The sequence below is a fragment of the Delphinus delphis genome, chromosome 2 (assembly GCF_949987515.2).
Source record: "Delphinus delphis chromosome 2, mDelDel1.2, whole genome shotgun sequence".
NCBI lineage: Eukaryota > Metazoa > Chordata > Mammalia > Artiodactyla > Delphinidae > Delphinus > Delphinus delphis.
The window spans coordinates 85,334,315-85,362,052 of record NC_082684.1 but is presented as its reverse complement, the minus strand read 5'-3'; the positions used below and the strand labels follow the sequence as shown (position 1 = coordinate 85,362,052).

Here is a 27,738-nt window from a genome sequence, read left to right as displayed (position 1 = left end):
GAACCTGGGCCGTGACAGTAAAAGCACCGAATTCTAACCACTAGACCACCAGGGAACTCCCCATACACAATAAAATCTTTTAAAAATACTTAATATCATATAAAACTCAGTTTGTGTTCAGTTTTCCCAAACAGTCTCAAAAAACGTCATTTTATAAGTTTGTTTGAATCAGGATACAAACAAGGATGACGTGTTTAATTGATAGTCTCTTAATGTAGTTAGAGATGATAGTTAGATCTAGATGCCTGACTAGATTCAGCTTCAATTTTTTGGCATGAAGGCTTCCTAGAACATGTTTTGTACTTTCAGTGGCATCATATCAGGGGGCACATTATGTCCAGTGGCCCCACTTTTAGTGATGTTAAGATTCATCAGTAGGTTAAAAAGTTGACCACCTGATCCATACTAAGTTCTCATCAACCTTTTACCTAATAGCTTTATCAGTTATTGATGATTACTGTCTGGAGCGATTGTTTGATTAGTGGTTGCAAACAGTGATTTTCTACATTCATTCTTCCTGCATTTTTGGATCCAATTTCCCTCCCTCATTCACCATAACTTCTGAACAGTCAGTACAATTTGGACCCCCAAGGTTGGCTAAATCCTAGTGGCTGAAATTTACTGCTGCACTTGAAACCAAGCGAACTAAAGAAGGATTCTGTAGAATACTTAGAAAGTTGTTAGAAATGCAAATTCTTGGGTCCTATTGGAGACCTACTTTATCAGAAACTCAGGTGAGGCCCAGAAATCTGGTTTAACAAGCCCTCCAGGTGTTTCTGATGCCTGCTAAAGCTTGAGAACTCCTGGACTAACACTGGCTGCCCTAAGACAGCCTTCAATCAAGCAATGATTTGCTGAGGTCCTATGTTCATGGCAATATGTTGGGTGCTGAGCATTACGGATGCAAAAAAGAAGGCCTGATGCCCCCAAGGAACTCACAGTCTATACAACGGAACAGGGTACGTACTTATGAAAAGGTAACTGGAGACAGTTGATCGTGGGCAGTATGTTCCCAACATGACACACAAGTGGTGCAGATGGAAGATTCCAAGGAAAGTTCAGTGAGTAGGCCCAGTTGGCGAAAGTTTAGAGCTGATTCCAACCAGGCCTTAAAGGAAGAAAAAGACTGGGGTGGGATGGAAGGAAAAAGAGACATTGGCACGAACAAAGGCAGGATGCTCAAGAAGTGAATCACCTTGCAGGCAATGAGGCTGTTTTCTCCTCTCCTCATTATCACCATTCCTGCAGTGTTTCTTTCCTTGGGCTCACCTTTCCTTTTCCCTGGTTATCTTCTTGCTCGCCCATAATCACATAGTCGAGTCTATGCAGGTTTCTAAGTGCTGTCCCTGAGCTTGGGAGTGTAGGATGTGGTAATCCGGGCTGGTGAGTGCGGAAGGGCGTCTGAGGAACCCTTTGCCTCTGTCACGGGTGTTGTATGTGTACAGAGTGTCCGCCCAGAGCTTCCGCGCTGCGGTGGGACGCGGCAAGCATAATACCTTCAGGCTCACGACTCCTGAACACCAAAAGGGCAAACCCCTCCCAGGAGTGGGCGGAGCCAGGACCTGAAGAGGCGGGGCCGGGCTGCGGGGCGGAAGCTCAGAACTGGTGGCGGCGGAAGCCCGGCCCCAGCTGGGCAAGATGGCGGCGTCCAGGTGGTACAAGGCCAAGTAGGTGGCTGGGCTAGCGGGACGGACTACAGGAGATCCCGGCGGAGGGCTCTGGTACAGGGTATCCAGTTCTTTGTCGGAGTCTGCCCCAGTGTCTTTGATCTGGCCAGGAGCGGCCGCGGCCTCGTCGGTGCGGAGATCCTGGGAACGGCCCTCCATCCGCGGGCAGCATAGGCTAAGACTCCGTGATTTTTCTTTGTTGACGCGGGTGGCCCAGGAGCGCCCGCGACCGTAGAGCCCTAGGGGCCGTTGTGGGGCCCGACAGAATATGTCTTGAACTGCTTTGGTGAAATTTATTCCTAAGTATTTTATTCTTTTCGATGCTATTGTAAATAGAATTGTTTTCTTAATTTCGTTTTCTGATTGTTCTGTAATACTGTATAGAAATACAAATGATTTTTATATATTGATCTTTTATAGCCCAAGGTTTTTAATAATTTGAATACTTTTCGGCCAGGCATGTTCCCACCAGTATGATACCGAATCACCACTCCCCGGTATGACACATTTATCTGCCTGGCTCCTAATGACATTTTCCTTAGGTCCCCTATGGTTGTTCTTGAAAGTTTTTATCATCCACAGATTGTAAACAATCTAAGATGGCAGTAAATATTGTTGCTGGGCTATTGACATCAGGGAGAGCTAAGTAAGGAGGGAATGGCAATAAGGTATGAATGGGGAGGAATGAGTCCACCGAACCCAGGGAAAAGGAGCCTTTTCTGATGCACAAAAAAGAGAATCAGAGGGCTTCCCTGGTGGCGCAGTGGTTGAGAGTCCGCCTGCCGATGCAGGGGACACGGGTTCGTGCCCCGGTCCGGGAGGATCCCACATGCCGCGGAGCGGCTGGGCCCGTGAGCCATGGCCACTGAGCCTGTGCGTCCAGAGCCTGTGCTCCGCAACGGGAGATGCCACAACAGTGAAAGGCCCGCGTACTTCAAAAAATAAATAAATAAATAAAGAGAATCAGGGTTCAGTTGCAGAGGGCCCAACATCTTTACTGCTTCTAGGAGTGAATGAGAGTGAATTCCCTACACTGAAGCAGTGCTGGAAAGAGTCCCACAAGGGAGGCAGCTGGAGTGTCAAGATGCTGTCGAGACCAAGGCCGGGGGAGTCCGAGGTGGACCTGCTGCGCTTCCAGAGTCAGTTTCTTGCAGCTGGTGCAGCCCCAGCAGTACAACTGGTGAAGAAAGGAAGTAGGAGTGGTGGTGATGCTAACCCGGACAGGCCTCCACTGCAGGATCATCGGGATGTGGTGATGCTGGACAGTGAGTGGCTGTGGGTATGAGGTTGAAAAGGAGAGCGGTACAACTTCAGGGTCTCTCCCTCTTCCTGATGTGGCTGGATTCCCCATCATTATTTCAGAACTGTGTAACCTCTGTTGCTGCAGCCCCATTTTACATATGAAGAAACGGAGGCTCAAAGAGGTTAAATACCTTGCCCAAGGTGACACAGCTTGAGCCAGCGCTGCACAGCAGCTGCCTTTCTTTCTTTGGCTTTCCCCTAGCCCTCAGTCTCTTCCTGGGAAGATATGAGTAACCTCACATCTGGGTTTTTTTCTTTCTCAGATCTCCCAGATTTGCCCCCAGCTTTGGTTCCTGCTCCCCCAAAGAGAGCCAGGCCCAGCCCCGGCCATCCCCTGCCTGAACATGAGGACCCTGAAGAGAGGCTGAACAGGCATGATAAGCACATCACTGCTGTCTTGACTAAGATTATTGTGCGTCTCACCCTGGTTGAGTGGGGCAAGGCATCCAAGGGCAGAAAGGATGTTGCGTGTGGGTGGTGAGCCTTATTGAGCAGAGAGTGATTCAGAAAGATGGGACTTTATCCCCGTGCAGTCAGGTTGGGGGCTGGTTTAGAATCACTATGACTTAAGAAGCAAGATGGGTTCATGACTCCTTAGGGTGAGGTTCTAGTCATATAGAACTGAGGCTAGTAGGATAGGGTCCAGCCTGGGGAAATCTCTGTATCTTCACTGCTTTGTACTTTGTTGCTGCAGGAACGAGATACAAGTTCAGTGGCTGTGAATCTGCCTGTGCCCTGTGGCGTTGCTTTCCCTCCTGTATTCCATCGCTCACAGGGGAGACAGGTAGGCAGCCGTGACCTCACATGGTGTTTAGGGGAGGACAGTCTTGTGAGCATCATAGTACATATTCCCCAGGTAGATAATCTTAATAATGATAAGCAATTCCATTGTTAAAACAGCACCACACTAAGCACTTTATATGCATTACTTCATTTGATCCTTATAACAGCCATGTAATATAGGTATCATTATCTCTATTTTTCAGATAAGGAAACCAGTAACTTTTGCAACACCACACATCTAATAGATAGAAGAGCCAGAAATCCAACCCAAGTCTGTCAGACTTCAAAACCTATGCTTCTGTAGAGCCCTGCTTTCTCTGAGGACTAGGGTTGTGACCCTTTGAGATTAAGCAAGTCTCTTGTATCTCTCTTTGTTCCAGCGATCTTGGTATAAAGAGGTTGAGAAGAGAATGGGGTAATGAGCATCAGTCACCTGGGTTTTCTTTTTGCCCCATAGGGGAAGCCAGCAACATCTGGTAAGAGAAGTATCTTTGCCCAGGAAATTGCAGCAAGGAGAGCATCTGAAGCCAAGGTCCCACCAGTTGGAGAAGTTGCATCTACCTTGCACCCACCAGAGGGTGAGCAGGGTTTGAAGAGGTTTGGGCTCAGCCTTTTTGTAATACACATTTGTAGAGTCATCTTTGGATATACATCTTCCCTGCCTCAAATCTGAAGTGCATTTGGGCCATCTAAAGAGGAGCCATCCGATATCTCCACTTAGACTATTGAGTTTGGGCAGCTTGGGTCCACATCTGGGTCTTAGGTGCAGGGAGAAGGCAGGGCATTACTTGACTGTAGGAGAAAGGAAGGGGATAGAAGTGTCTGGTAGAGACTGTAAAATAAAGACGTAGGCCAAGATTCTTTTAATGGTGCAAATTACTAGCAGAATAGCTGGGGGCAGGCCCCTGGAGGCAGACGGCTGCCTAGACATCCAAGAGAAGAGTCAGAAAGTGGGATGTTTCTGAGGGAAACTTCTAAGTCCAAGGGGAAAAATGAGTAGAGAGGTCATCACCCCAACCCAGCCCCAGGATGCCCTGGAGTCTTGTGCCAAACCCAGGGGGGTCTCCACTCTTTGCCTGGGAAAACTCTGGGGCTTCCATCTGTCTCCAGAGCTAATGGGATTAGAGAAGAGGGACAGAAGGCCCAGTTGGGGTGAGGCAATGAAACTGATCGTATCCTTCTTCCAGGTGCTGCAACCTGTGAGGCACTCACACCTAGGGAGCAGGGCAGCCAGCTTCCATGGAACAGCTACAGCTTCCAGGGACCCCATCTGGTTACAGGGAAGGGGCTCAAAAGCCAGGAGGCTGAGCAGGAAGCCCAGACCATCCATGAAGAGAACGTAGCGAGACTGCAAGCCATGGCTCCGGAGGAGATCCTGCAGGAACAGCAGCGGTTACTGGCTCAGCTTGGTACGGGTACCAGCCTTTCCTGCCAAGACCGGGCTAGGAAGGGACTGTCATTTATTGAGGAAGGCTCACTGTGAGTGCCAGGCAGAGTACTTTAACACATTTCATTTTGTCCTCAAACTGTTCCTGTGAGGTCGGAGGTACTAACCTCATTTATTTATGAAAAGATAAAAACAAAAAAAACTGAGGCTCAAAACTAAGAAATTCTCCCTCAGGTCACACAGCCTGGTACCACATCCTGTTAATGAACACCAATGAGATATAAACCCAGTTCTACCTGGTCTTATGGGCTGTGTTCTTAACCATTATACCATGTATACTGTACTACTGTAGTGTAGTATACACTATTTTGGCTGTACTCTAATACAACTACAGGGTACTCTATTATGTGATGCTGTGCTATACTACACCTCCCTCCTAGTTTCTGTTCACCAAAACAATAGTGCCAAGTCAATCTGTTCCAAACTATGTATCTAGCACTTATATAGAGCATACCATATATTAGTTTTGTTTTCTTTTTTTTTTTTTGCTGCTCTGGGTCTTCATTGTTGCACACGGGCTTTCTCTAGTTGCAGCAAGTCGGGGCACCACTCTTTGTTGTGGTGCGCGGGCTTCTTATTGCAGCGGCTTCTCTTGTTGCAGAGCATGGGCTCTAGGCACGCAGGTTTCAGTAGTTGTGGCACACGGGCTCAGTAGTTGTGGCTTGTGGGCTCTAGAGCGCAGGCTCAGTAGTTGTGGCACACGGGCTTAGTTGCTCCGCAGCATGTGGGATCTTCCCAGACCAGGGCTTGAAACTGTGTCCCCTGCATTGGCAGGTAGAGTTTTAACCACTGCACCACCAGGGAAGTCCCCATATATTAGGTTTTTAGTGAATATTTGTGCATAAATAAATAAATAAAATAGTTGAAAGTGAGAAACTATTCCCCTAAATGCCTTCTTTTTGGCCCTCGTCAACATTGATTCATTTATTCCACAGTCACTTACTTTGGGCCTCTGACCTGAAGCCAAGCACAGGGATGGGCAGACTGGCCTGGACCAGGGGACTGTGAAGGGTGGAGGGATAGGCGGGCAGGCAGGTCCCAGTGACAGATATGGGTCATCGAGGCTACAAGAGAGCCCCAGGGCTTAGGCCAGGGCTGGGAAGTGGCTTGTCTTGGCCTTGGCGCCCACAGACAGGCAGTATTAAGCAGACTTCAGGTGTATGGAGGCTGGGGAGGATCTGCCCCCACCCATTCTCCCCTCTATGCTCTCTTCTAGATCCCAGCTTGGTTGCCTTCTTGAGATCTCACAGCCGCACCTGTGAGCAGGCAGAAGAGAAGGCCACGGGGGAGCAGAGGCCAGGAGGTCGCTCTGCTGAGGTCACTGGAGAGGAGCCCATCATGCCAACTTCTGCCAGTGAGCCCAGGCAGGAAGATAAGCTGGAGCCAGGAGCCCCAGGTTTGGAGGAGGAGGGGACTTCTGGGGAATAAAAGTAGAGGGAAGTATTCCTTCTCCTAGGCCTGGCAGATGGGAAGAGAGAGAATCTTCTCTGTCCTTGAACATCTAACGTTAATCTTCATTATTGGCTTGAAGTCAATCTTCATTTGCTGATGCATATATTCTTCCTGCATGTGCTTCCTGTTTTCCTGTCCTGTTACTGCTCCTTCTCTCCCTTCCCTGGTAAGAAACAGCACAATGTGATGGCTGAATGGCCCCCTCCCCCTCCAGACCATCTGCCCCCTGCCTTTGCAGTAGCTGCCCCAGCTCTGGCTCCATCCATCCCACAGTTCTTTCTGCCTCTGCTCTCAGTGTTGGGAGGATAATGGCAGGGTGGTGGGAGAGGAAGGGTCTGATGCAGGTCTTGTGAACATGCCAGACCTGAAGCAGAGAGGCCAGTGGGAGCACTCATCTTCCAGGAACTGGATGATTTTATTAGTGATTAACAAAAGAAGAATTGAATTAGGAGAGCCAGGAACCTCCTGCCCCTGGATGAACTCTAGGCCAGTTGAGCAGGTTGGATGGGGGTGGTGGGGGTGAGGAAGGAGGAGGATATTGCAGGTGTGTGTTTCTGTATCTTGCTCTGCTGAAGTATAGCTGCCCCCTCCTCATTGTCTCCACTCCCCTGCTCCTTTAGAAGGTCAGTACTAGAGAGTGGAGAACTGTGGTTTCCCTGCTGTATGTGGTCCTGCCTTCCTCCTCTGCTTCCTCTCTCTTCTCTTCCTTATCTCCTCCGCTTCCTCTTTCCTCTCCCAACAAATCTTTGGGGTCAGAAAGGGGCTAGAGCCCAGGACGGGGTGTGTTCTGCCATATCAGGCATTCCAGCCCCTGGGCTGTGCCGTTAGTCAGAGCTCTAGGCAGAGGCTGCCAGACCCGTGGGCAGAGGTGGATGTGGCAGCTTCTGGATGATGGCTGGGACCCCAGTGGATCAGTGAGCTGAGCCCCTTAGGGAATACTACTCTGCTTCCATCTCCCCAGCTCTGGCACTGCCCGTGACTCCCCAGAAAGAATGGCTGCACATGGACACCGTTGAGCTGGAGAAGCTCCACTGGACCCGAGACCTGCCTCCACTCCGACGGCAGCAGACTCAGGAGGTGAGGAGAGCCAGCTGGCCTACAAGGGCAAGGTGGGGTGGCAGTGAGTGGGGCTGCTGTCTTGCACCCAGAACTTAGGCTTTTCTCTTCCTCCAAGCTGGAGAAACATCTCTCCTAGTGCTCACCCCCCTCTTCCTGCCTGGTCTCTAAGGCCAGAGGAGCCCCACTTCTGGTCAGAGGTAGTCAGGCCCTACATCCTGAGAGGCCTGGGATTACAGGTGAGGAATGGCTGTGGGGAAGTTGCTGGTGCCCCCAGCCCATAGTTCTCTTTCTGTACCCATTAGAGGATGCAGGCCCGATTCAGTCTTCAGGGAGAGCTGCTGGCCCCCAGCGTGGACCTTCCCACCCATCTGGGCCTACACCACCATGGAGAGGAGGCGGAGGTGAGGCGTGGGGTCCAGGGAGTACTGGGCAGCTCTCAGCAAGTGCTTTTAACAACCATGTGGAGAAGGACTGCTGCTCAGCTGCCTTGGCCCTTCTGTGCACCCTATTCCAGTTCACGGCCTTACTGTCTTTTCAGGTTTTTTTAAAAATATTTATTTATTAGTTTATTTGTTTGGCTACACCAGTCTTCCTTGTGGCATGTGGGATCTTCATTGCCGCATGGGGGATCTAGTTCCCTGACCAGGGATCGAACCCGGGCCCCCTGCATTGGGAGCGCAGAGTCTTAACCATTGGACCACCAGGGAAGTCCCTGTCCTTTCAGTTCTTAGGCTTGAAATCTTTCTCCTTGTTCCCTCACATTCCAGTCAGTCGCCAGAACTTGCCAATTCTGTTTGTCACCTCCCTACAGTGCTTCCTCGATCAGAGCCTTGATTCCTCTGGTCTGTTCAGTCACCATGTTCCACTCATTCCGTCTTGCCGTTCGCTTGCTCCCCAACGGGTCTGCCGTAGTGATTTCCCCTGGCCCAGCTCAGGCTGTCCCTTGCCTCAGAAAGTTTCCTCGCTCAGGGAATTCTCCCAGAATAAGGTCTTGGCTCCTCAGCACGACAGAACAGCCTTCCACCATCTGTCCCTGCTGACCCCACAGCTCTGCGTCCCTCACTTCTGCTGCACGTTCTGTTGCCTCCTCCCCACGTACCCGCTGTGCTCAAGGACCTCCAGGGCTCAGTTCCTGAAGCCCACTCCAGGGAACGCCTTTCCCCTCTGCTCCATGCCAGGCCATCAGAGCTCTACCCACCCACTGAGACCACAGCACTTTTCCAGGTGCCCCTTCTCTCTGTCTCCTGTTCTCTGGTTGCAAATTAAACACCGATTACTACATTCCTCCCAAACTGCCTTATGCTATGGTTACTTGTACGCCAGTCTTATTTTCTTTACCAGTTTGAGGGTCCACGGAGAGCAGAGGCAAGAGACATCACTTACTTTTCTTTGTCTTCACCTTGGCACCTGACTCAGTGCATGGCAGATAGGGGTTGCCATGTATTTGTTGGTGGGTGCTGTCCTGTGTCTTGGCTCCTTCTGACTTCTTGTCCCTGTTCCAGAGAGCAGGGTACTCCCTTCAGGAGCTGTTCCACCTGACACGCAGCCAAGTGTCCCAGCAGAGAGCACTAGCGCTGCATGTGTTGGCCCAGGTCATCGGCAGGGTGAGTGGACTGTTGGCCTCATCCTGCCCGCCCCCCTCCCCTTAGAGTTTCCCACCTCCTGCCTGTTTCACTCTGACTCACTGGCCCATACACCAGCTGTGTGTGGGTCACACTGAGAACAGGATAAACCCAGGGTCCTAGCTGGACAAGTAAAGGGTTTAGGACAGAGACTGTAACTTCAGCGTATTCAGCAATGTTTTATCCTCCTGCCCTCAAGGCCCAGGCTGGCGAGTTTGGGGACCGGCTAGTGGGCAGTGTCTTGCGCCTCCTTTTGGATGCTGGTTTCCTCTTCCTGCTGCGCTTCTCTCTGGATGACAGAGTGGATGGGGTCATCGCAGCTGCTATCCGGGCTCTTCGGGCTCTGCTGGTGGCTCCTGGAGATGAGGTACAACAGGCATAGGAATGAGGCTTCAAGGCATTAGGGTCCCTACGCCTCCTGCTGGGGCTGCCCTCGTTGATGATGCTTTGCCAGGCAGAGCACAGAATGGGGTGGCTGTGTCACTACCTTCTAAAGGCCCCAAAGCCTAGGAGCCTTGCCTCTCTGTCCTTTGTGCGTGGCTTTTGCCCTCTACTTCTGGACCCACTTTCTGGCCTGATGCCTTCTTCCTCTTCCCACCTTCACACTCTTTCCTCTGGCAGGAGCTCCTCGATAGCACCTTCTCTTGGTACCATGGAGCTTTGGTGTTCCCTCTGATGCCCAGCCAGGAGGACAAGGAGGACGAGGATGAGGATGAAGAGCCCCCAGCAGAAAAGGCAAAAAGGAAGAGCCCGGAGGAAGGAAACCGGCCTCCATCTGACCTGGCCCAACATGATGTCATCAAGGTAAAAGTGCTGGGGCAGCTGCACTTGTCCCATGACCTCCGGGGCTGGCACATGTTGGGCAGGAGGGGTCATCAAGGCCTAGGGTCCAGTTGCATTTGGTAGTGGGTTTGTGTCTCTGATCCTCAGGGGCTCCTGGCTACCAACCTGCTGCCTCGGCTACGCTACTTGCTGGAGGTGACCTGCCCAGGACCTTCTGCGGTCCTTGACATCCTGGCTGTGCTCATCCGCCTGGCCCGGCATTCCCTGGAGTCAGCCACAAGGGTGAGAAAGAGAAGGAGGCAGGGACTGGGCGAAGAGCCTAGCCAGGCCTGGTCTTGACCCTCAGCCTCCTTACCTCCCTTTTCATCCTGGCCTGCACAGGTCCTGGAGTGCCCTCGGCTGATAGAGACTGTGATTCAAGAGTTCCTGCCCACCAGCTGGTCCCCTATGGGGGTGAAGCCTACCCTCAGTCTACACAGAGTGCCCTGTGCTCCTGCCATGAAACTTCTTCGTGTCCTGGCCTCGGCTGGTAGGAATATTGCTGCCCGGCTGGTAAGCAGAACACAGGGCAAGGGATGGCGGCTTGAGACAGGGCTGGGCTGGGGGCTAAGCATAGCCCCTGCACTCTGGGTGGCCCAGTCATGCCATCTTTCTCTTCGTATCTGTTCCAGTTGCCTAGAAATAGAACAGAAACCCCCAGGCAGGAACCTAGTCACCTGGAGCCAAGCGTATCCTGTAGGCCTGCTCTGCTCTCATTATGGGAAGGGAAGGTTCCCTGTTCCCTGGACCCAGGCCAGAAGGGCCACATACAAATAGGCATAGCCAAGGTGCCCAGCAAGTGCTTGCTAAAAAGAAGGATGGAAGGAGAGAAGAAGGGAGGGATGGATGGGATAGTTTCACCCTAGCCCAGAACCATGACCCTCTGGCACCAGAGGGGCCGCAACAGGGATGAGTTGAGCCAGTCTCTGTAGTGAGAGAACCTGAGGCCTGGAACTTCAGGCTCCCAGCTGATCCTGATCCCCAGACTCTCTGCCCAACCCCAGCTGAGTGGCTTTGATCTCCGGAGTCGCCTGTGCCGCTTCATAGCTGAGGCTCCCCAGGATCTGGCCTTGCCCCCAGAGGAAGCCGAGACACTGAGCACTGAGGCCTTCCGTCTGTGGGCCGTGGCAGCCTCCTACGGCCAGGGAGGTGACCTTTACAGGTGAGGAGAGACAAGGGTAGGCTCCCTCACAGACCCCTCCAGCTCTGCACTCTGGCCTTGATCAAGGTTCAAGCTCGGAGGGAGGCTGAGTATGAGAAAGAGGTGATTCTGGGAGAAAGGAAGAAAATTTGGGAGTCAGGACTAGCCGGGGGAGAGTGGAACAAAGCTGGGTTAACCACATTCTGTGCACCCCAGCTTGGTATCTTGGTGAAATCAGATTTAAATTCCCTCTTGTGGTGGAAGCCTTGAGGGGCTACCTCCTTCCCTTCAGCCCCCAGCCTTCCTTCTTGAAACCTTCCCAGAGTCCGCAGCCCTGGCCTCCCTCCTGCTCCTCCTCAGCCAGACTGCAGATGCCCGGGGCCGGGCCTTGCTTTGTGTCTTCTGTTTCCATCTCCCTTCTCACACTGAAGGGCGGTCCTTCTCCCCACTCACCAGGGAGCTGTACCCTGTGCTGATTCGAGCCCTGCAGGCTGTGCCGAAGGAGCTCAGCAGCCCCTCCCCGCAGCCCCTGGCTCTGCAGAGGGCAGCCTCACTGCTCACCGTCCTCACCCAGCTGACCCTAGCCGCCGGTAGCACCACCCCTGAGCCCAGAAGGTAGGCTGTAGCCCTGAGCCGCTGGCGGTGACGTCCTGTCGGGAGCTCTGGGACCGGTGGGAGTGCTCCTCCACAGGGAGAGGGCGGCCAGAGCTTCGAGGGGAGTCCAGGCAGCCAGATCCTCACGGTGGCCCCTTGTGGCTCTCCTGTAGTGACTCTGCTGAGGCCAGTGTGTCGTCCACTCCTTCCTCAATCACTTGGACGCAGGTGTCTGGGCTCCAGCCTCTCGTGGAGCCTTGTCTAAGACAGACCTTGAAGTTGCTGCCCACACCTGAGACGTGGAGTGCCCTTGGCCCAGTGCCCACTGCCTGCCTGCTCTTCCTGGACGCTTACTACCAGGCCTGGAGCCAGCAGGTGAGTGTTGCCTGCCTGCCTTCCACGCTGCCCTGGGTGCCCTGCCTTCATCTTAGCATTCCACCCTCGTTCTCCCTCTGTCTCCACCTCTCCGTCCCTGCCTCCCCATTTCCACCTTTTCCCTGCTACCTTTCTTCTTCTTTCCACCTCCATGTCCAGTGGAGCTTCCAAGGAGTCGTGTTGGTAGGGACCGTAGAACCCCAAACAGCAGCTTGGCCTCCCTGGAGCCTTTATGCTCTCTCAAGACCCTAGACAGTGGGTGCCAGGGCAACCTCAGGGTCTCCTCTGCCTCTAGAAGGGGCAGAAGGCAGAAGCTTCTAAACACTGACTCTTGGCCACTCGGAATCATGGGCTTGGCCTGGGTACACGGGGTCCAGGAGAATGGGGCTCCTGGGCCATCAGCTCAGTGAGTGTCTTGGTCTTCCAGCCAGGCCTGTGCCCAGGGGATTGGCTTCAGGACATGGAGCGCCTGTCGGAGGAGCTGCTGCTGCCCCTGCTGAGCCAGCCCGCTCTGGGCAGACTGTGGGATTCGCTGGGGTGTGTACTGTGTGCGGTTGTGAAGCCGGGGGTGGGGCAGGGAGGCGGCAGTTTCGCTCCTTGTGGGGCTCCTATGCCTGGCTCCCTGGTCCATCCCAGGTGGAACCCCCCAGCCTGAGGGAAACCTGAATCCCTAGCAGGCAGCGACTGGGGGCTCCAGGGAACGTGGGCACTGTCTGCACGGCCACGTTTCCGCTAGCCTTGGTTGCAGACCAAGCAGCTGTTTCCAGCCCGGCACATATCAGGCCAGAGCCCCCCTCAGTGTCTCCATTCTGCTTCCAGGTGCTGCTCCCCTCTCTGCAACCCACAGTCCTGTGCTCCGGCCCCTGAAGCTCTCCCCAGCCTCGTGTCACTGGGCTGTGCAGGAGGCCACCCTCCTCTTAGTCTGGCTGGCTCAGCCTCCCCCTTCCCGTTCCTCACGGCCCTCCTCTCTCTTTTCAACACCCTGGGCTGGATCCACAAGGGGCTGTGTGGCCAGGTGAGCGCTGGGCGCCTGGTTAGGGGGGCAGGGGACCAAGATGGCAGGAGTCAGAAAGGGGAAGGGCGCCCCTTGGGGAAGAGAGGCGTCTTCTGCCAGCACCCATTTCTCTGAGTTTAGCTGGGGAAGGGGCAGCTGGGGAGCCCTAGAGGGCATCAAAGTCACCTTGTGAATCTGAAGCTTGCTTTCCTCAGCTGGCTGCCGTATTGGCTGCCCCAGGACTGCAGAACTACTTCCTCCAGTGTGTGGCTCCTGTGGCTGCTCCACACCTCACACCCTTCTCCGCGTGGGCCCTGCGCCATGAGTACCACCTGCAGCACCTGGCACTCACCCTGGCCCAGAGAGCGGTGGGTGCCCCCAACCCCCATCCCTCTGTCCCCCCCCCGCATTATCCCCATCCTGCTTCTCTGGAGCTTGTGCTGCTTCTGGCAAGCCGTGCAGTTCTACTTGCCTGCAGACATGCCCAGGCCCTGTGCCCATCAACATATATTCTCTTCCTCACTTCTCTTTGCTTTGTCCCCCCTCACCGCCTCTGCCTACTCCTCCCCCTTCCCCCCTTTTCTGTCCACAGGCAACACTCCAGCCAGTGTCAGCCACCAGTGCTGCCCTCTATCACGGCATGGCCTTGGCCCTGCTGAGCCGGCTGCTGCCCGGAAGCGAGCACCTCGCCCATGAGCTACTGCTGAGCTGTGTGTTCCGGCTGGAGTTCCTCCCGTAAGTCCAGGGTTGGTGGCATCAACTGAGCGCTTTGAGAGGCTGCTGTGGTGGTTGACAGAGCAGCCCTGAATTTGGGGCCAGGAGACCTGGGTTTCTTTCTCTTTCTTCCATGGATTACGCTTAACCTGTCTGAGTTTCCATTTCCTCATTAGTAAAGTGAGGATGAGGATAATATGCTAGAGTATTATTATGAGACTTCTGTGACTGTATGGCTGAAAAATGGTTCTAAACTAGCTGTACGCTTACAATAGCTAAGTGTTACCCAGTGCTTACTCCTTGTCCGGTACTCCCTTAACCGTTTGTCTCTATTTTAATTGTTTTACCTGTACCATGAGAGTGTGTATTATTATCATTATTATCCCCACTTTACTCTGAGGAAACTGAGGCACAGAGAAGTTCTGTAAACTTGCACCTAGGTAACTGGCTCTAGTGCGCATCCTCTTAACTGCTATACACACTACATGGAAGGTTATTAGGGGAACAGGGAGGAGCGGGATTGGACCTAGGAGCCTCTGGGAAACCCTGGAGAGCTGGCATGGCCTTGTGGGTTCTAGCCCTCATTTTTGGCTTTTGGGTTCTGTTACAGGGAAAGAGCATCAGGGGGTCCGGAGGCAGCCGACTTCTCTGACCGGCTGTCCTTAGGGAGCGGCGGGGACCTTGGGTGTGGGCGAGGGACTCTACTAGCTCAGGCCTGCCAGGACCTCCCCAGCATCCGCAGCTGCTACCTGACCCACTGCTCACTGGCCCGAGCCAGCCTGCTAGCCTCTCAAGCCTTGCACCGAGGGGAGCTCCAGCGAGTCCCAGCCCTGCTGCTCCCTGTGGCTAAGGAGCCTCTGCTGCCCACTGACTGGCCTTTCCTGCCATTGATTCAACTCTACCACCGGGCCTCAGACAGCCCCTCGGGGCTTCCTCCTGCTGACACTGTGGGCACAGCCGTGCGGGCCCTGCAGTGGGTGCTAGTCCTGGAGAGCTGGCGCCCCCAGGCCCTCCGGGCTGTGCCTCCTGCTGCCCGCCTGGCACGGCTCATGTGTGTGTTCTTGGTGGACAGTGAATTGTTCCGGGAGACCCCAATACAACGTCTGGTGGCAGCCCTCCTGGCCCGGCTCTGCCAGCCTGAAGTCCTACCAAACCTCAACCTGGATTGCCCACTTCCTGGCCTGACGTCTTTCCCGGATCTCTATGCCAACTTCCTGGAGCATTTTGAGGCTGTGTCTTTTGGGGACCACCTCTTTGGGGCCCTGGTTCTCCTCCCCCTGCAGCGTCGGTTCAGCGTCACCTTGCGCCTTGCCCTCTTTGGGGAGCACGTGGGAGCCTTGCGAGCTCTGGGCCTGCCTCTGACCCAGGTACTTTCTCAGCCCAGCAGGGCCCACCATGGACATCCTGTCCTGGGCCTTGGAGGCAGTCCTGAGCCACAGGGAGCCTTGGTAGACCTCAGGTTCCTTATCTTACCTCTTGGAGGCTTTGAGGAGATTAAGAGAATACATGAAAAGGGTTTACTGTGGGGTCTGGCGTACAGTAGGTACAGTAGGTACTTATTATTAAAAAGGCACGGCTGCTTGCTCATGAGGTGCTACAGTCTAGGTAAGAGATGTACTAAAACCAACATAGTTCTCAGGTATTCAGATTCTAGGTGTTAAGTCAGGATTCAGAGAAGGGAAAGATCAAAGTGGGCTTCCCACAAGGAGAAGCCTTTGTGGAAGAAGTGGGGATTGATCTGGGCATGGAAAATTGGGTAGAATTTGGACTGTTAAGGAGAAAGATAGAATGTGCCTAGTGGAACAGCATAAGCAAAAGCTCAGAGGCAGGAAGGAATTGACAAGATGGGAAGAGGAAGGAGTCTATGACAGATACCAGCTTGGGAACTTGTTGGAAACAAAGCTAATAAAGTCTTAGAGGGCCTCAGATAACAGGTTAAGGAGTTAAACTTGTAAGCTGTAAAGAGTTACTAATTTTTTTAAGATTTGTTTTTTTATTTTCATTATAACTTATTTTGGTAAGCTTGAAATACAAACATTTTAATATATGTATGTAAGATATAAATGTATATTTTGTATAAAAAAATAAAAAGAAAATATAAAATAGTTTTAAGAATTAAAAAGAACATTACAGGGAATTCCCTGGGGTTCCAGAGGTTAGGACTCCATGCTCTCACTGCCAAGGGCCCGGGTTCAATCCCTGGTCAGGGAACTAAGATCCCACATGCCACGTGGTGTGGCCAGAAAAAGAATAGATTAAGGGAAAAAAAGAACTTTACAGTTATCCATAATCCCACTGCCCAGTAGTAATTATTTTGATTTACCTTTTTTCAGTCTTTTTTTTTTGGCTGCACCTCGCAGCATGTGGGATCTTAGTTCCCTGACCAGAGATCAAACCCGTGCCCACTGCATTGGGAGTGCAAGTCTTAACCACTGGATCACCAGGGAAGTCCCTGTGCATATATATTTTTATAAAATTGGGATCATTGCATAATGTTTTCTTCATTGAATGTTAGGTAGTAAGCATTTCTCACATCATTAAATAATCTAAGAAATCAATGTTTTTATTATTATATCATAATCCATCGTGCAAGTGTGTCCCAGTTTATTTTATCAGAACCCCTTAGTGGGCATGAAAGTTGTTTCTGATTTTTTGCTATTTTAAGTAACACTGTGATAAACACCATTGGACATAAACTCATAATCATTTCTGCGTAGAATTAAGAATAATTTTTTTAGAAACAATTACTATTCCAAAGAACATTAACTTTTGAAAGGTTTGCTAATAGAATTGAGCAGCTGAACATGACATTTTGAAAGTTTTAAGTAGATTAAGCAAGTAGTAGTAGCAGTAGAAATTCATAGCTGCTTCTCAGTCTCCCAGTTTCCGCTGCTTTTGAGCTCTTTAGTCTTTAACCTTGATCCTTGTGATGGATGTCTGTTTAGGACCGGATCTCTGCCCTCGTGGTTTGTTTCATGTGACCATCAACCATCCACCCTGTTGTCCAGTGATACACATTCCACCCTGACCCTCAGCTTGTCTCATTTCCCCTGTCACAGTTGCCTGTGTCCCTGGAGAGCTACACAGCGCCTCCTGAAGACAACCTGGCCCTCCTTCAGCTCTACTTCCGGGCTCTGGTTACTGGTGCGCTCCAATCACACTGGTGCCCTGTGCTCTATGCTGTGGCCGTGGCTCATGTCAACAGCTTCATCTTCTGCCAGGACCCAAAGAGCTTGGTAAGTTACGTCCCCATCTCCAGAGGGAGGGAAGGAACCTGCAGTTGAACTGAGCCAGCTGGGGAGGAGGTGAGGTCCAGGCCAGGTGAGTGATAGGCCTGTGGCCTGGTGCCACCTCTCCCTCTTCTGCCTCTAGGATGAGGTAAAGGCTGCCCGCAGGAGCATGTTGCAGAAAACTTGGCTGCTGGCAGATGAGGTAGGGCGGGGCACATCTTGGAGGGTGGGAGAATGGAGGGTCTTGGGGAACAGAGATCTCAACAGGATCTCACTACCCACTTCATAAAGTTTCTTCCTTCTTTGCAGGGTCTTCGGCAGCACCTTCTCCACTATAAACTTCCTAATTCTGCCCTTCCAGAGGGTTTTGAGCTGTATCCCCAGTTGCCCCCTCTGCGTCAGCAGTACCTCCAGAAACTGATCTCAGGGGTGCTCCAAAATGGGGTTTCAGAGACCTAGTATAGCTGCTGCAGAGGAAGAGATGGATACATTCTCCTGGGGTTCACCAACAGATGCCTGGCCAGAGAGAAGGGCTTTGTGTCCTAAGAGTGTGCAGGAAACAATAGAGCAGAAGGCTTGCCTTCCTAGGAGCAAGCTCTTTGAGCTTTTTTGGAGATTGGTGAGCCTACCCTTATGTCCTGATATCTGGAGCTCAGGATCTGGGGCTTCTGAGGGTCTGTGCTGGGAGTGAGGGGTGACTTAGCTATATACCCCTTCTTGGGGACAAGACATACTAACTACACCTCTTCCTCTCCCCACTTCAGGCCAGGGTATATGAATACTGGAGCTGAGCATTGAAATAAAGAATTTTTTTATCTTCTGGGAATTTGATTTGGACTGATTTCAGATGTACTAGTTCAGGATTGGTATCGAGGAATGGGTTATCTCTGGGGGAATCAGGACCACTGTGAGAGACATGGGGGAGGAATCATGAATGGGAGGTGAAAACTGAGTCCACATCTGGGACAACAAAAATGTGGGTCCCAGTTCTGGAGTGAAGCCAGGCCAGGGCGGTGCTCTTGGGAATGGGGGGCGCTTCTAGAAGGACTCTCATCAGTCCACTTGGAGTGTAGGTGTGCTAAATGAGGTTAGCATCTTGTCTCCTTATGGTCCCCTATTTCCATCAACGGCAATCATGAGACAAGAAGAAGCCGGAAATCAGACTGGTGCAGTAGCTGTCTATCTTAAATCTGTTTGGGCTGCTATCACAGAATACCACAGGCTGGGTGGCTTTTGAGCAACACACATTTATTTCTCACAGTTCTAGAGACTGGGAAGTCCAAGATCAAGGTGCTGGCAGATTTGGTATCTGGTGAAGGCCTGCTTCCTGGTTCATAGGCAGCTCTCCCATGGCAGAAGAGGCAAGGGAGTTCTCTGGGGCCTCTTTTTATACGGGCACTAATCCCATTTTACCCATGAAGGTGGAACCGTCATGACTTACTTCCCAAAGGTCCCACCTCCAAATACCCTCAATTTGGGGATTCCATTTCAATGTATGAATTTGGTGGTGGGACTGTGGCGGGGGCCGGGAGGGGAGGTGGAGTGAAAACATTGTCTATAGTGCTGTTCTAGAACACCCCTTCCACTGTGGACTTTATTGGTGATAGGCAAAGGCTGGGGAGGAGTGGATCAAAGCGTAAACTCTTGATTCATTGGTTTCTTTCTTTCTTTTGGTAGTTTCTAGGTTCTTTTGCCTGAATTCCAACACTAAGCTTTCTTACAGTGTCATTTGCTGTGAGGAATTACTTACCATCATTGTGTTTATAGGTCAGGGTGAGTGCCGTGTGCTGTCAGTAGGTAGAGAAACCACTCGCCATAAACGGAGCTGCCGAACACAGAATCATACAATACGCTTCACTCAGCAACTCCGGTTTCTGCAAAAATAGCTCTCAAACTTATGTGAAAAAAATCCCCTGGACAGTAAATTAAAACAGATCACCGGGCCCTACCACCAGTGTTTCTGATTCAGTAGGTCTAGGGTGAAACCCAAGAATTTGCATTTAACAAGTCCCCAGGTACTGCTGCTGTCCAGAACCAACCGCGCTTGGGGAACTGTTGATTTACAGGGACCTTGCAAAGTAAATTCTGTGACCTCATAGAGTTAAATAAGGCATGGGTACCAAACTTAAAAAAATCACTGTTGTGTCTACACCTGGCACTCTACACTCAGAGACTTTACCAAGTAGCTAACTACTATAACTTCTTTTTTTCAGTGTTTTATATTAAGCAGGCCTCAGCCACTAAGATTGGTATTTTGAGCAAAAGAATGAGGAAGACACAAAACCGCCTGACGGCTGTGTGGCCCCTCAGTTGTCGGGTGCTTTGTGGTTTACAGAGAAACTTCCCTTCCTATGGTTTTGCAGGTGGTAGAGAAACTGTCTCAGAGCTGTTGTGATTTCTTCACCAAAACCAATTGACTAGGGATGCTAATACTAGCACTCTGGTCTTCTAACATCAGATCACCAAAATCACAGTAAGAAGTTGTGCACAGAGTTGACGCAGGCAACGGAATTGTACGAGGTGAACCCTGAGATCCTTCGCATCCTGGGGTCTGAGGTGGGAGTGGCCAGGCCGGCTTTAGGACCCAGCGGTCTCCAGTGAGCGACTGGACACTCCTATAAGCGGCAGTCTGGGCTGAAGTCGCAAGGTCTGACTCTGCAAGTCTGGCTGCAGTGGGCCAGTCCGCTCAGCCAGCTGCTGCTGTGGCTCAGAGCCGTGGGTAAGTGCCTTTTGGCAGTCAGGGAACCATCATGTTAGAGGCAGCTTCCTAGGCTTGGGGACCACAGTCGAGACAGAAGGGGTCCCAAGTGGTTCCTGCAGAGGCCTCGAACTCTTGCAGCCAAAGCTCCTGGGTCAGTGTGTGGGGAGTGCAGGCAGAGAATTGCAGGGGTGCCTGAATCTGAGGATCCAGATATCGCTGGGGAAGGAGGGACAGGCCCTAGAGTCTCAGCACCACCTGGGGGCAGAACCACCAAGGTAAGTCGAGAAAAGACGGGGGACCTGAAGGACCGAGTTCAGCTTGGTGCTCTAGGCATCCACTGGGAAGGGCTCTCCAGGGGAAAAACTTGCAGAGACAAAAGCAGGCACCACGACCCTTTCCACCCCCCTCCCCCAGCCCTGCCTTTGGCGGCTTCCAGGTGCTGGTGTGCCCTGACTGGGTGGGGGTAGGGGTGTGGCTGTGAGAGGCTAGGGCAGCCTTCTCTTCATCTCCCATCCCGTTAACCTCTGTGCCCTCTCCCAACCCTGCTGTTGCCCTGTCACCTTTCAGGTGCCATTCTCTGCTCCAGCATGGGGTCCCAGGCCCCTTTTCCCCCCTCCTCACCCTTGCCCCGGCCGGTTCCAAGCCCCTGGGTCCTGGACATCGCCACACACCGCCTAGCCGCTTTGAGCCAGCCTCTCCCCTAATTCCCCCAGGTGAGCTCCTAGCTCCTTCCTCCCTTCTCCACTCACCACGGCAGACCCTCAGGCTGGGGCAGGTGCTCTTGACCCTTTCCTCCCTTCCTGCTCCCAGGCCCAGAGGGGCGTTGGCTGTTCTCCACCTGCAGGGCCAACAGCTGACACGGGCCCACACAGTGTGGCCGGGACTACACCGGCAGCAGTGTGGTGGTGACAGTGGGGCCGCTGGGCCTCTGAAAGGTGTGCAGTTGTGGTGGGCACTGGGCGCCGGCCAGCCTCTGTAAGTGCGGAGCAGGAATAGACGAGGTTGGTGACCTGCGAATCTGAGGTTCTGTGGTCAGGGGAACCAAGGCTATGTACGCACCACTTTGTGTCTTGGAGTATTCCGCAGTGACAAGCGGCCAGGGCGGCTTTGTCCCTTCTTCCAGCGGAATCCGGGTAAAAGTGGCAATAGTCGCCACCAAAGTAGCCGTACCCAGGAGCCTGTTTCTGCCAAGTGGAGTGTCCCTAACCAGCCACCAAGGGTGGCTTGAGCTTCCCTCCGTCTCCATTAAGCCTCGTGAAATAAGTGTAAAATCTAGGGAATTTCCTGCCGGTCCAGTGGTTAGGACTCTGTGCTTCCATTGCTGGGGGCCCGGGTTCAATCCCAGATCGAGGAACTAAGATCCTGCAAGCCACGCGACGCGGCAAAAAAAAAAAAGTAACATCTAATTTTATGGTGTGCATACCTAAGTCTCCCCATTCTTTCAAAATCGACTACGTCCTCCAAGTCCTTCAGATAAGAACTTCTGAAGCTGCCTCTGTCAGCAATCTTTGCCCTAGGCGGGCGGCCCGAGGGCCGATGGTCAAGGGCCGGGGACTCAGCGCCTGCTTTCCGCAGGATCTCAGCCTATGGAGCCGCGGGCGGCAAAGGTGCCAAGAACCACCTGTCACCGGCGCATGGAGTCTTCCTCTCCGCCGTTTTCCCGCTTGGTCACGGGGAGCTGCCTTACATCCTCGTAGGGCAGCAGGAAGAGGACGCCTGTCCGAAAGTAAGCGGAGCCAGTGAGAGGGAGACGGCTCAAGCGCCCCAGGGCGAGGGCTGGGTGGAAGGAAAGGGCGCTCCTGGGGTTAAGACCTCAGCACTGAGAGCGGAGGGTCCCGGACCCCCGCTGATTCCGGTCCCGGACGCCCGCCGGGGAGCCAGGAGAGCCAGCTCGTTCTGTCTCGGAGAGTCTCCGGCCGCTGAGGAGCACGCGGCGACGGAGGGGATCGGAGGGGTTCCGGGGTCGCGGAGCTGGGCAGGAGTCGGAGCGGATGGGGGTTGCAACCGCCGTCTTTCGGGTACTTGCTTGCCTCGGCGCGGGCTGCTCCCGCCTCCAGCGCTCAGCGTTGAGGTCGCAAACCTTCCCGCGGGCGCGCACGCACACGAGCTCCTTGGCGTCCCCAGAGCCCTGGGCCTGGCTGGGAGCCCCTTCGCTTACTCCAGTACCCGGGGTGGGGCCCTCACCCAGCGCTCGGGTCGTCGCTGGACGGCTAGAGGGCGCGCCCCTGAACGCCGCTGCCGCGTAGCTGCGCGCACGCGAGCTGGAGCCGCTGCTGGTGGCGGCCGGAGGAGGCGGTCGGGCGTACCTGAGGCGGGAGGACCGAGGCCGGACTCAGGCCACCCCCGAAAAACTGCAGAACCGCTCGGCGGCTCCGGGAAGCGCGCGAGAGGCGGGGCGGCGGGTGAGGGCGCGGGCTGCGGCGGGGAGGAGGCCGTGCTCCCCCTCCCCGCGGCCGGCCATCCCGCGGTCTCTCTGCAGGTGGAGGGGAAGGCTGGACGTCGCGGGTCCCCTCTCCGCCGGCCGGCCGCTCACCGCGGAAGGGAGCGGAGGGTGGCCAGGGCTGCAGGGAGGCCTGGGCTACGCTTGGCTGGGCCTCAGCCGGCGGCTTCACTGGAGACGGCGGCGGCCACCCGGGTAGGTGAACTTTTGGGGAGGGCACCTGGGCAGCCCCGAGAGTGAAGTGAGGTTAGAGCCTTAGAACAGACCTAGTCCCTCTGGAGATAGTTGAGTTAGGAAAGGTGTTGAGCTAGCTCCAGGTCAGAGTAGGTAGAGTAACAGCTGTTAGAAAAGGAGGTCAGATAAGTTGCAAGTCACACGTGCAGGTAGGACTCCCTCGATTTTCTTTTGCATCCAGGACCTTTGTCATCACAAGTCCCATCCTCGATCTGCAGCAGTCCCAGGAACTTACAGCTGGCTGAGTTAGCAGGCTGAGCAGGGAGGCAGAAAGGCAGGGCTAGTTTAAGTCAGCAGTTCTCAAAATGTGGTCCCTGAGCCAGTAGCATCAGCAACACCTAAGAAGTTGTTAGAAATGCAAATACTCAGCCCCCTTCCACCTACTGAATCAGAGACTTTAGGGGAGGGTCCCACTATCTATGTTTTAGTCAGTCCTCTAGGTGATTCTAATACACTCCAGAGTTTGGAAACCACTGCTATAAAGAAACAGAGCCTTTGTGTCTGTCTGGGCTGTACTGTTCATAAGTACTTTATACGCATCGTCTCCATTATCACAGAAGTGGAATATGTGGGTTGGGCCTCTTCCATTTGATAGCTGAGGACGTGAGATTAGAGAGGTTCAGACAGACAAGGAGCCATCCCAGCCGACGTGAACCAGGCCTTCAGATTCCAGCTGATTACTCCTTTCCCACTTCTCTGGCCCCTCAGCTCCCACATGCAAGCTGGCAGCACCTGTACTGTAATGTGAGTGTGTAGAGAAGGCCACACTGGGGTTTCCACTGGGAGACTCCAGCTTCCCCACTGTTAATAAGCCAGCTTCCCAGCTGTGAGGCAGCTGTGTGCCCCTTAATCCCCCATTTTGTAGCCAAACCCTCTCTTTCAATTTCCAGGGGGCGATGCCTCAGAGGCTGACATCCTCTGGGCTGATGGGGAAGATGGGGTATCCTTCATACACCCCAACAGAGAGCTCTACCTGCAGCCTCTGCCAGGTGTTGGCCCCTATCCCCCACCTTTCAGCTAGCCTAGCCCTTTTCCTCAATCGCTCCCATCTGAGCCACCAACTCTGCACTGTGAACTACCTGTTCTTGCACAGCACAGGAATACTTGGGAACTAGGCTGTCAGTTGTAATGCCAGTATGGGGCATTCTGGTCTGCTTGTCAAATATCTCTTGCTATGAATTCTCTTCAACTACCTGCAAGCTCAAGGATCCCAGAAGAGGAAGCATACAGGCTTGGCAGAAGTCCCCCAAGCTCTCCCACCCACCCTAGACGCCTGGCACTGCTCCTTGTTCCAAAGTCCAGGGCTAAAATTAACCATGAGGCTGGAAAAAGTAGGTATGCCCCCCATGCTCACCCCGCAATATGAGTTCTTTTACTCGTAGTCATGGAGAGCCATGGAGAGGTGGAGATTCGATTATACCTCAATCGTGGTCATTGCCTTTTGAAAATCTGCCAATGGCAGGCAGAGCTCCAGTTGGCCAGATGCATGTGCCCAGAGGGCATGGAGCTGGCTGCAGATAACATCACCTGCATGGGTATGTCCTGCCTGTGTCCGAGGTCTGGACTCCTGGGGCCATGGGCTGGGGTGGGGGCAGTAGGGCACGGGAAGGATGCCTGCTGTGTGCCAGGTACCATGTTGGGTGTTGGGCAGGGGATTGGAGGTGCATCTCTGCCTTCAAGGAGCACATAGTCTAATGGTCTAGTGTGTGAGGGGAGCTATCTATCACTATCTCTAGATATACATCTACATTTATATCTAGATATATATCATAGTGACAATTGGCATGGGAGGTGTAAAGTATTTTAGGGGTTCTCAGGAGGGAGAGGCTGCATTCATTTAGGATAAGTGGGGAAAGCATCATGGAAAAGTTAACAATTGAGCTGAGTCTTGAGGCATGGGTAAAACTTGGGGTAGAGGGACAGAGAGGCGTTTCCCACTGGAGATGTGTCTTTCTCTCTAGACCTGCCCACCTCTCAGACCCTTTGATTCTGATGGTGGCTGTGATGTTGATCTTGACACTGAGACTCCCTATGGTGTGTGGGGTCCAGATTCTGGGTACGGAGCATCCAGCAAGCATGGCTGATTTCTCCACTGAACTGATGGGCTTCTGTGGGGTCCCAGGGGCAGACATGGCTGATTTCAAGACCTCTACTCCCAGCAGAGCTGTGGTGGACTCCTCTGGGGTTCTAAGAGTAGAAGGACAACATTTATCTTAATGGGCATCTGGAGAGGTGTCCTGGGAAGGGGGCAAGTCAGGGTGGGCCTGATGGCCAGGTAGAGAGTGTGCCGTTTTTCCTCCCACCCTCAGTGAACCATAAGAAGTGGCAGGGCCTGTGGTGGATGAGGCTGCCAGGCCCTGAGCTCCAGCTGAGCAAGCTTACCTCCACCATCAGGACAACCCCCAACCCCTACTACTTCCAGGTGGGGCTTGGCCCAGCCCAGTCCTGGCCTCTGCCCCCAGGGCTTACGGAGGTTTCCCAGTAAATATCACTCTGCTCAGCTGCGTCCTCCCCTCCTTCTGAGAACCTGTGCACTCTGAATCCCCACCCTCCATCCTGCTCCCTGTTGTGGTAAATTATGGATCCCAGAGAACGTCTCGTCCAAACCCCTTGTGTAGAGAAGATGAAGGTCAGAGAAGCTCCTAAAGGGAAAGTAACCTGTCCAAAGTCAGCTGTCATCCCCAGTTCTGGGATGGTAGGGACCTTAGGATATGATTCCTTTGGAGCAGGGGTTGCCTCCACCCCAGGATGTCTGCAAGGACCTAAGGGAAGCCTTAGCACAGACTCCCACCCCATCCCCTTACCCCACACCTGCCCCCTCTTCTGCCCTGGCTCTGGCCTAGTCACCGTCACCCTTGCAGAGTTTGTACTTGGGGACATGCCGTGATGCGGAGAGCTCAGACCCTCAGAGAGGGCCAGCAGGGCATATGGAGGGCAATCAGGGGGACAAGGGGGACCCTCGAGGACCCTCCCCAGACCCAGTCACCCACTCACTTCCAACCTGTCTTCCTGCAGAGCCCTGGGCCGTGGTGCCTTTGGAGAGGTCTATGCGGGACTGGTGATTGGCCTTCCTGGGGACCCCAGCCCCCTGCAGGTGACTATCAAGGTGAGAGGGGGTGGGGCTTCCAGCTGACAGTAGGAAAGAAGGGTCCAGGGAGGAAAGAACAGTGGCTGGAGCTAGGGTCAACCTGCCTTCCTGAAGTGTCCAGGGCGCTCAGGAGCTCTGCCCTCTTCCTCCCAAGACTCTGCCGGAACTCTGCTCTCAACAGGACCAGCTGGATTTCCTCATGGAGACACTATCATCAGGCACACCTGGGGCCAGGGGCAGGCGTGGAAGGTGGGAGGAAGGCACCCAGAACTGCCTGCACAAACAGCCTGTCTTCACCCTGGGGCTGAGAGGTAGCAATTCTAGAGACACAGAGGTTCACTCCAGTCTGTGGAGCCTAGAGCATGGTTTCTCTCCCTGCTGGTGATGGGATACGTGCACCACTGGCTCAACAAGGTCAGCCATCAGGACACTGCGCTGCGTGGGGCTCAGCATGCAGGCTGCCCCTGGCCCAGTTCTGCTGGAGTTGATGTCTGGAGGGGACATGAAGAGTTTCCTGAGGCATAGGTGGCCACAGCTGACGAGACCCTTCTCCCAGCCCGCCAGGCCCCTCTGAAGACCCTGTTCATGTGTCCCCAAACCTGCATGGTCTGATGCGCCTTCTGCCTGACCCAGGGCCAGCCATCACCTTTGGCCATGCAAGACCTTCTCCAGCTGGCTTGGGACATAGCCCAGGGTTGCCACTACCTGGAGGAAAATCACTTCATCCACAGGTTGGAAGTGATCCTGGTTCTGGGGACCCCGAGCCCAACTCCTTCCCCAGGGAATAGCCCTTCCACATAACTTTTAAAGAAAAGATCAAGGCTGGAGTTTCTCAGTTCTGGCAGTGAATTTTTTACCTGACTCTGCAGGGACATTGCTGCCAGGAACTGCCTGCCGAGCTGCACCAGACCCAGCCAAGTGGCCAAGACTGGGGACTTGGGGATGGCAAGCACTATCTACAGGTGTAGGACCTGGGGATGTGGAGAAGGCTGACGCTCCAAGGGAGTTTACCAGCACCTTTGGGCCATTTAAACAATTCATCACTCCTCTCCTCCCTCCTGTAGGGCCAGTTATTAACGCAAGGGGAGCCAGGCTCTGCTGCCTGTCAAGTAGATGCCCCCAGAGGCCTTCCTGGAGGGCATCTTCACATCCAAGACAGACTCCTGGTGATAACACGCCCTCCCCTGCCTTGGGCCACCTCTTGTGAGGGAAAGGGAAGCTGTGCCTGATGGGCCTCACTTAGTTCCTCCCACTTGGGATGCAGGTCTTTTGGAGTGCTGCTCTGGGAGATCTCACTGGACTACGTGCCCTACTCCTGGCACCCCGATCAGGAGGTGCTGGGCTTCGTCATCTGAGGGGGCTCGATGGACCCTCTCAGGGGCTCTCCAAGGCCTGTGTGAGTACGGAGTGTTGCCTCAGGAGGGAGGTCTTTCACAGCCATGGGTTGGCATGAACTCCTGCCTCTCCCCAGGTACCATTTCATGACCCAGTGCTGGCAGCATGAGCTTGAACTTCACCGTAGTTTTGCCAGCATCTTGGAGGTCTTCAGTACCGCACTCAGGTGTGCCCCCTGACCTGTCCCGACCACCCTGGACTTGGGGGTCAGGAGGGAAGCCATAAAACAACACTGTGGCCCCCTGCTCCCCTACCCTCCCATTACAGAACCCTGATGTGCTGAATTCACCCCTTCCAGTGGAACTGGGACCCATCCTGGAGGAGGAAGGGGCTGGGGAGCCTATCTTTGGGGGACCTAAGATGTCCACAGACCCAAGAACCAAGTTTGAGGAGCTTGAAGAGCTGGGGAGGGAACCTCCTTGGCCCCTGGCCTCAAGCCCTCCAAATCCAGGGGTCTCCAACCTCAGAACCTTTGGAATCCCACCTATGGTTCCTGGGTCCCAAAGGGCCCTGAGGGTGAGGACTCTGGCACTGAGGGTAGCAGTTCCTCCCTGTACTCCTCCCCAGGCTTCTAGGTGGCTTATGTTCCAAGTAGCCTCTGTCCCCCACAGTCTGTGCTGTATGTCTGCTGGCCTGGCACCATGGACCCTCCATCCTGGAAACCAGTCTCAGGCCTCC

The 27,738-nt window shown here is 53.6% G+C and overlaps 2 protein-coding genes across 4 annotated transcripts; both read left to right on the top strand.

Annotated features, from left to right (window-relative positions):
* The first annotated feature begins 1,638 nt into the window (after window positions 1–1,638).
* RPAP1 (RNA polymerase II associated protein 1) lies at window positions 1,639–18,022 on the top strand. Of its 3 annotated transcripts, none has more exons than XM_060005035.1 (25): window positions 1,639–1,667; window positions 2,675–2,932; window positions 3,233–3,381; window positions 3,664–3,753; window positions 4,210–4,330; window positions 4,940–5,161; window positions 6,416–6,595; window positions 7,613–7,728; window positions 8,013–8,111; window positions 9,213–9,314; window positions 9,532–9,699; window positions 9,954–10,136; window positions 10,263–10,397; window positions 10,497–10,667; window positions 11,159–11,316; window positions 11,752–11,910; window positions 12,063–12,264; window positions 12,692–12,801; window positions 13,084–13,279; window positions 13,474–13,626; window positions 13,851–13,993; window positions 14,583–15,339; window positions 17,032–17,208; window positions 17,345–17,404; window positions 17,512–18,022. In XM_060005035.1, exons 2-25 carry the CDS (start codon window positions 2,752–2,754, stop codon window positions 17,659–17,661), a joined length of 4,182 nt encoding a protein of 1,393 aa, XP_059861018.1. In that variant the 5' UTR covers window positions 1,639–1,667; window positions 2,675–2,751; the 3' UTR covers window positions 17,662–18,022. The 3 variants fall into 3 exon arrangements, with proteins under 3 accessions (XP_059861018.1, XP_059861019.1, XP_059861020.1); XM_060005036.1 differs by lacking the exon at window positions 1,639–1,667 and adding an exon at window positions 1,686–1,797; XM_060005037.1 differs by lacking the exons at window positions 1,639–1,667; window positions 2,675–2,932; window positions 3,233–3,381; window positions 3,664–3,753 and having other exon boundaries at window positions 4,263–4,349.
* Window positions 18,023–19,314: 1,292 nt separating this feature from the next.
* LTK (leukocyte receptor tyrosine kinase) lies at window positions 19,315–27,635 on the top strand. The gene is given in 27 exon segments (XM_060002302.1): window positions 19,315–19,318; window positions 20,471–20,568; window positions 20,571–20,616; window positions 20,714–20,812; window positions 20,815–20,878; window positions 21,479–21,642; window positions 21,790–21,901; window positions 21,903–21,921; window positions 22,150–22,282; window positions 22,285–22,305; window positions 22,383–22,538; window positions 23,468–23,566; window positions 23,960–24,112; window positions 24,556–24,633; window positions 24,887–25,057; window positions 25,571–25,683; window positions 25,820–25,914; window positions 26,092–26,199; window positions 26,295–26,396; window positions 26,535–26,627; window positions 26,730–26,831; window positions 26,930–27,061; window positions 27,137–27,204; window positions 27,207–27,226; window positions 27,328–27,386; window positions 27,388–27,489; window positions 27,491–27,635. Coding segments are annotated over 27 exon segments (2,556 nt in total).
* Window positions 27,636–27,738: the final 103 nt, after the last annotated feature.

Excerpts from the sequence above, each read along its gene's own strand:
- RPAP1 (XM_060005035.1), top strand. The coding sequence starts at position 2,752 with ATGCTGTCGAGACCAAGGCCGGGGGAGTCCGAGGTGGACCTGCTGCGC. Across the intron at positions 10,137-10,262 it reads CCCAACATGATGTCATCAAG|GGGCTCCTGGCTACCAACCT; the intron begins GTAAAAGTGCTG and ends TCTGATCCTCAG. Across the intron at positions 12,802-13,083 it reads AGACTGTGGGATTCGCTGGG|GTGCTGCTCCCCTCTCTGCA; the intron begins GTGTGTACTGTG and ends TTCTGCTTCCAG.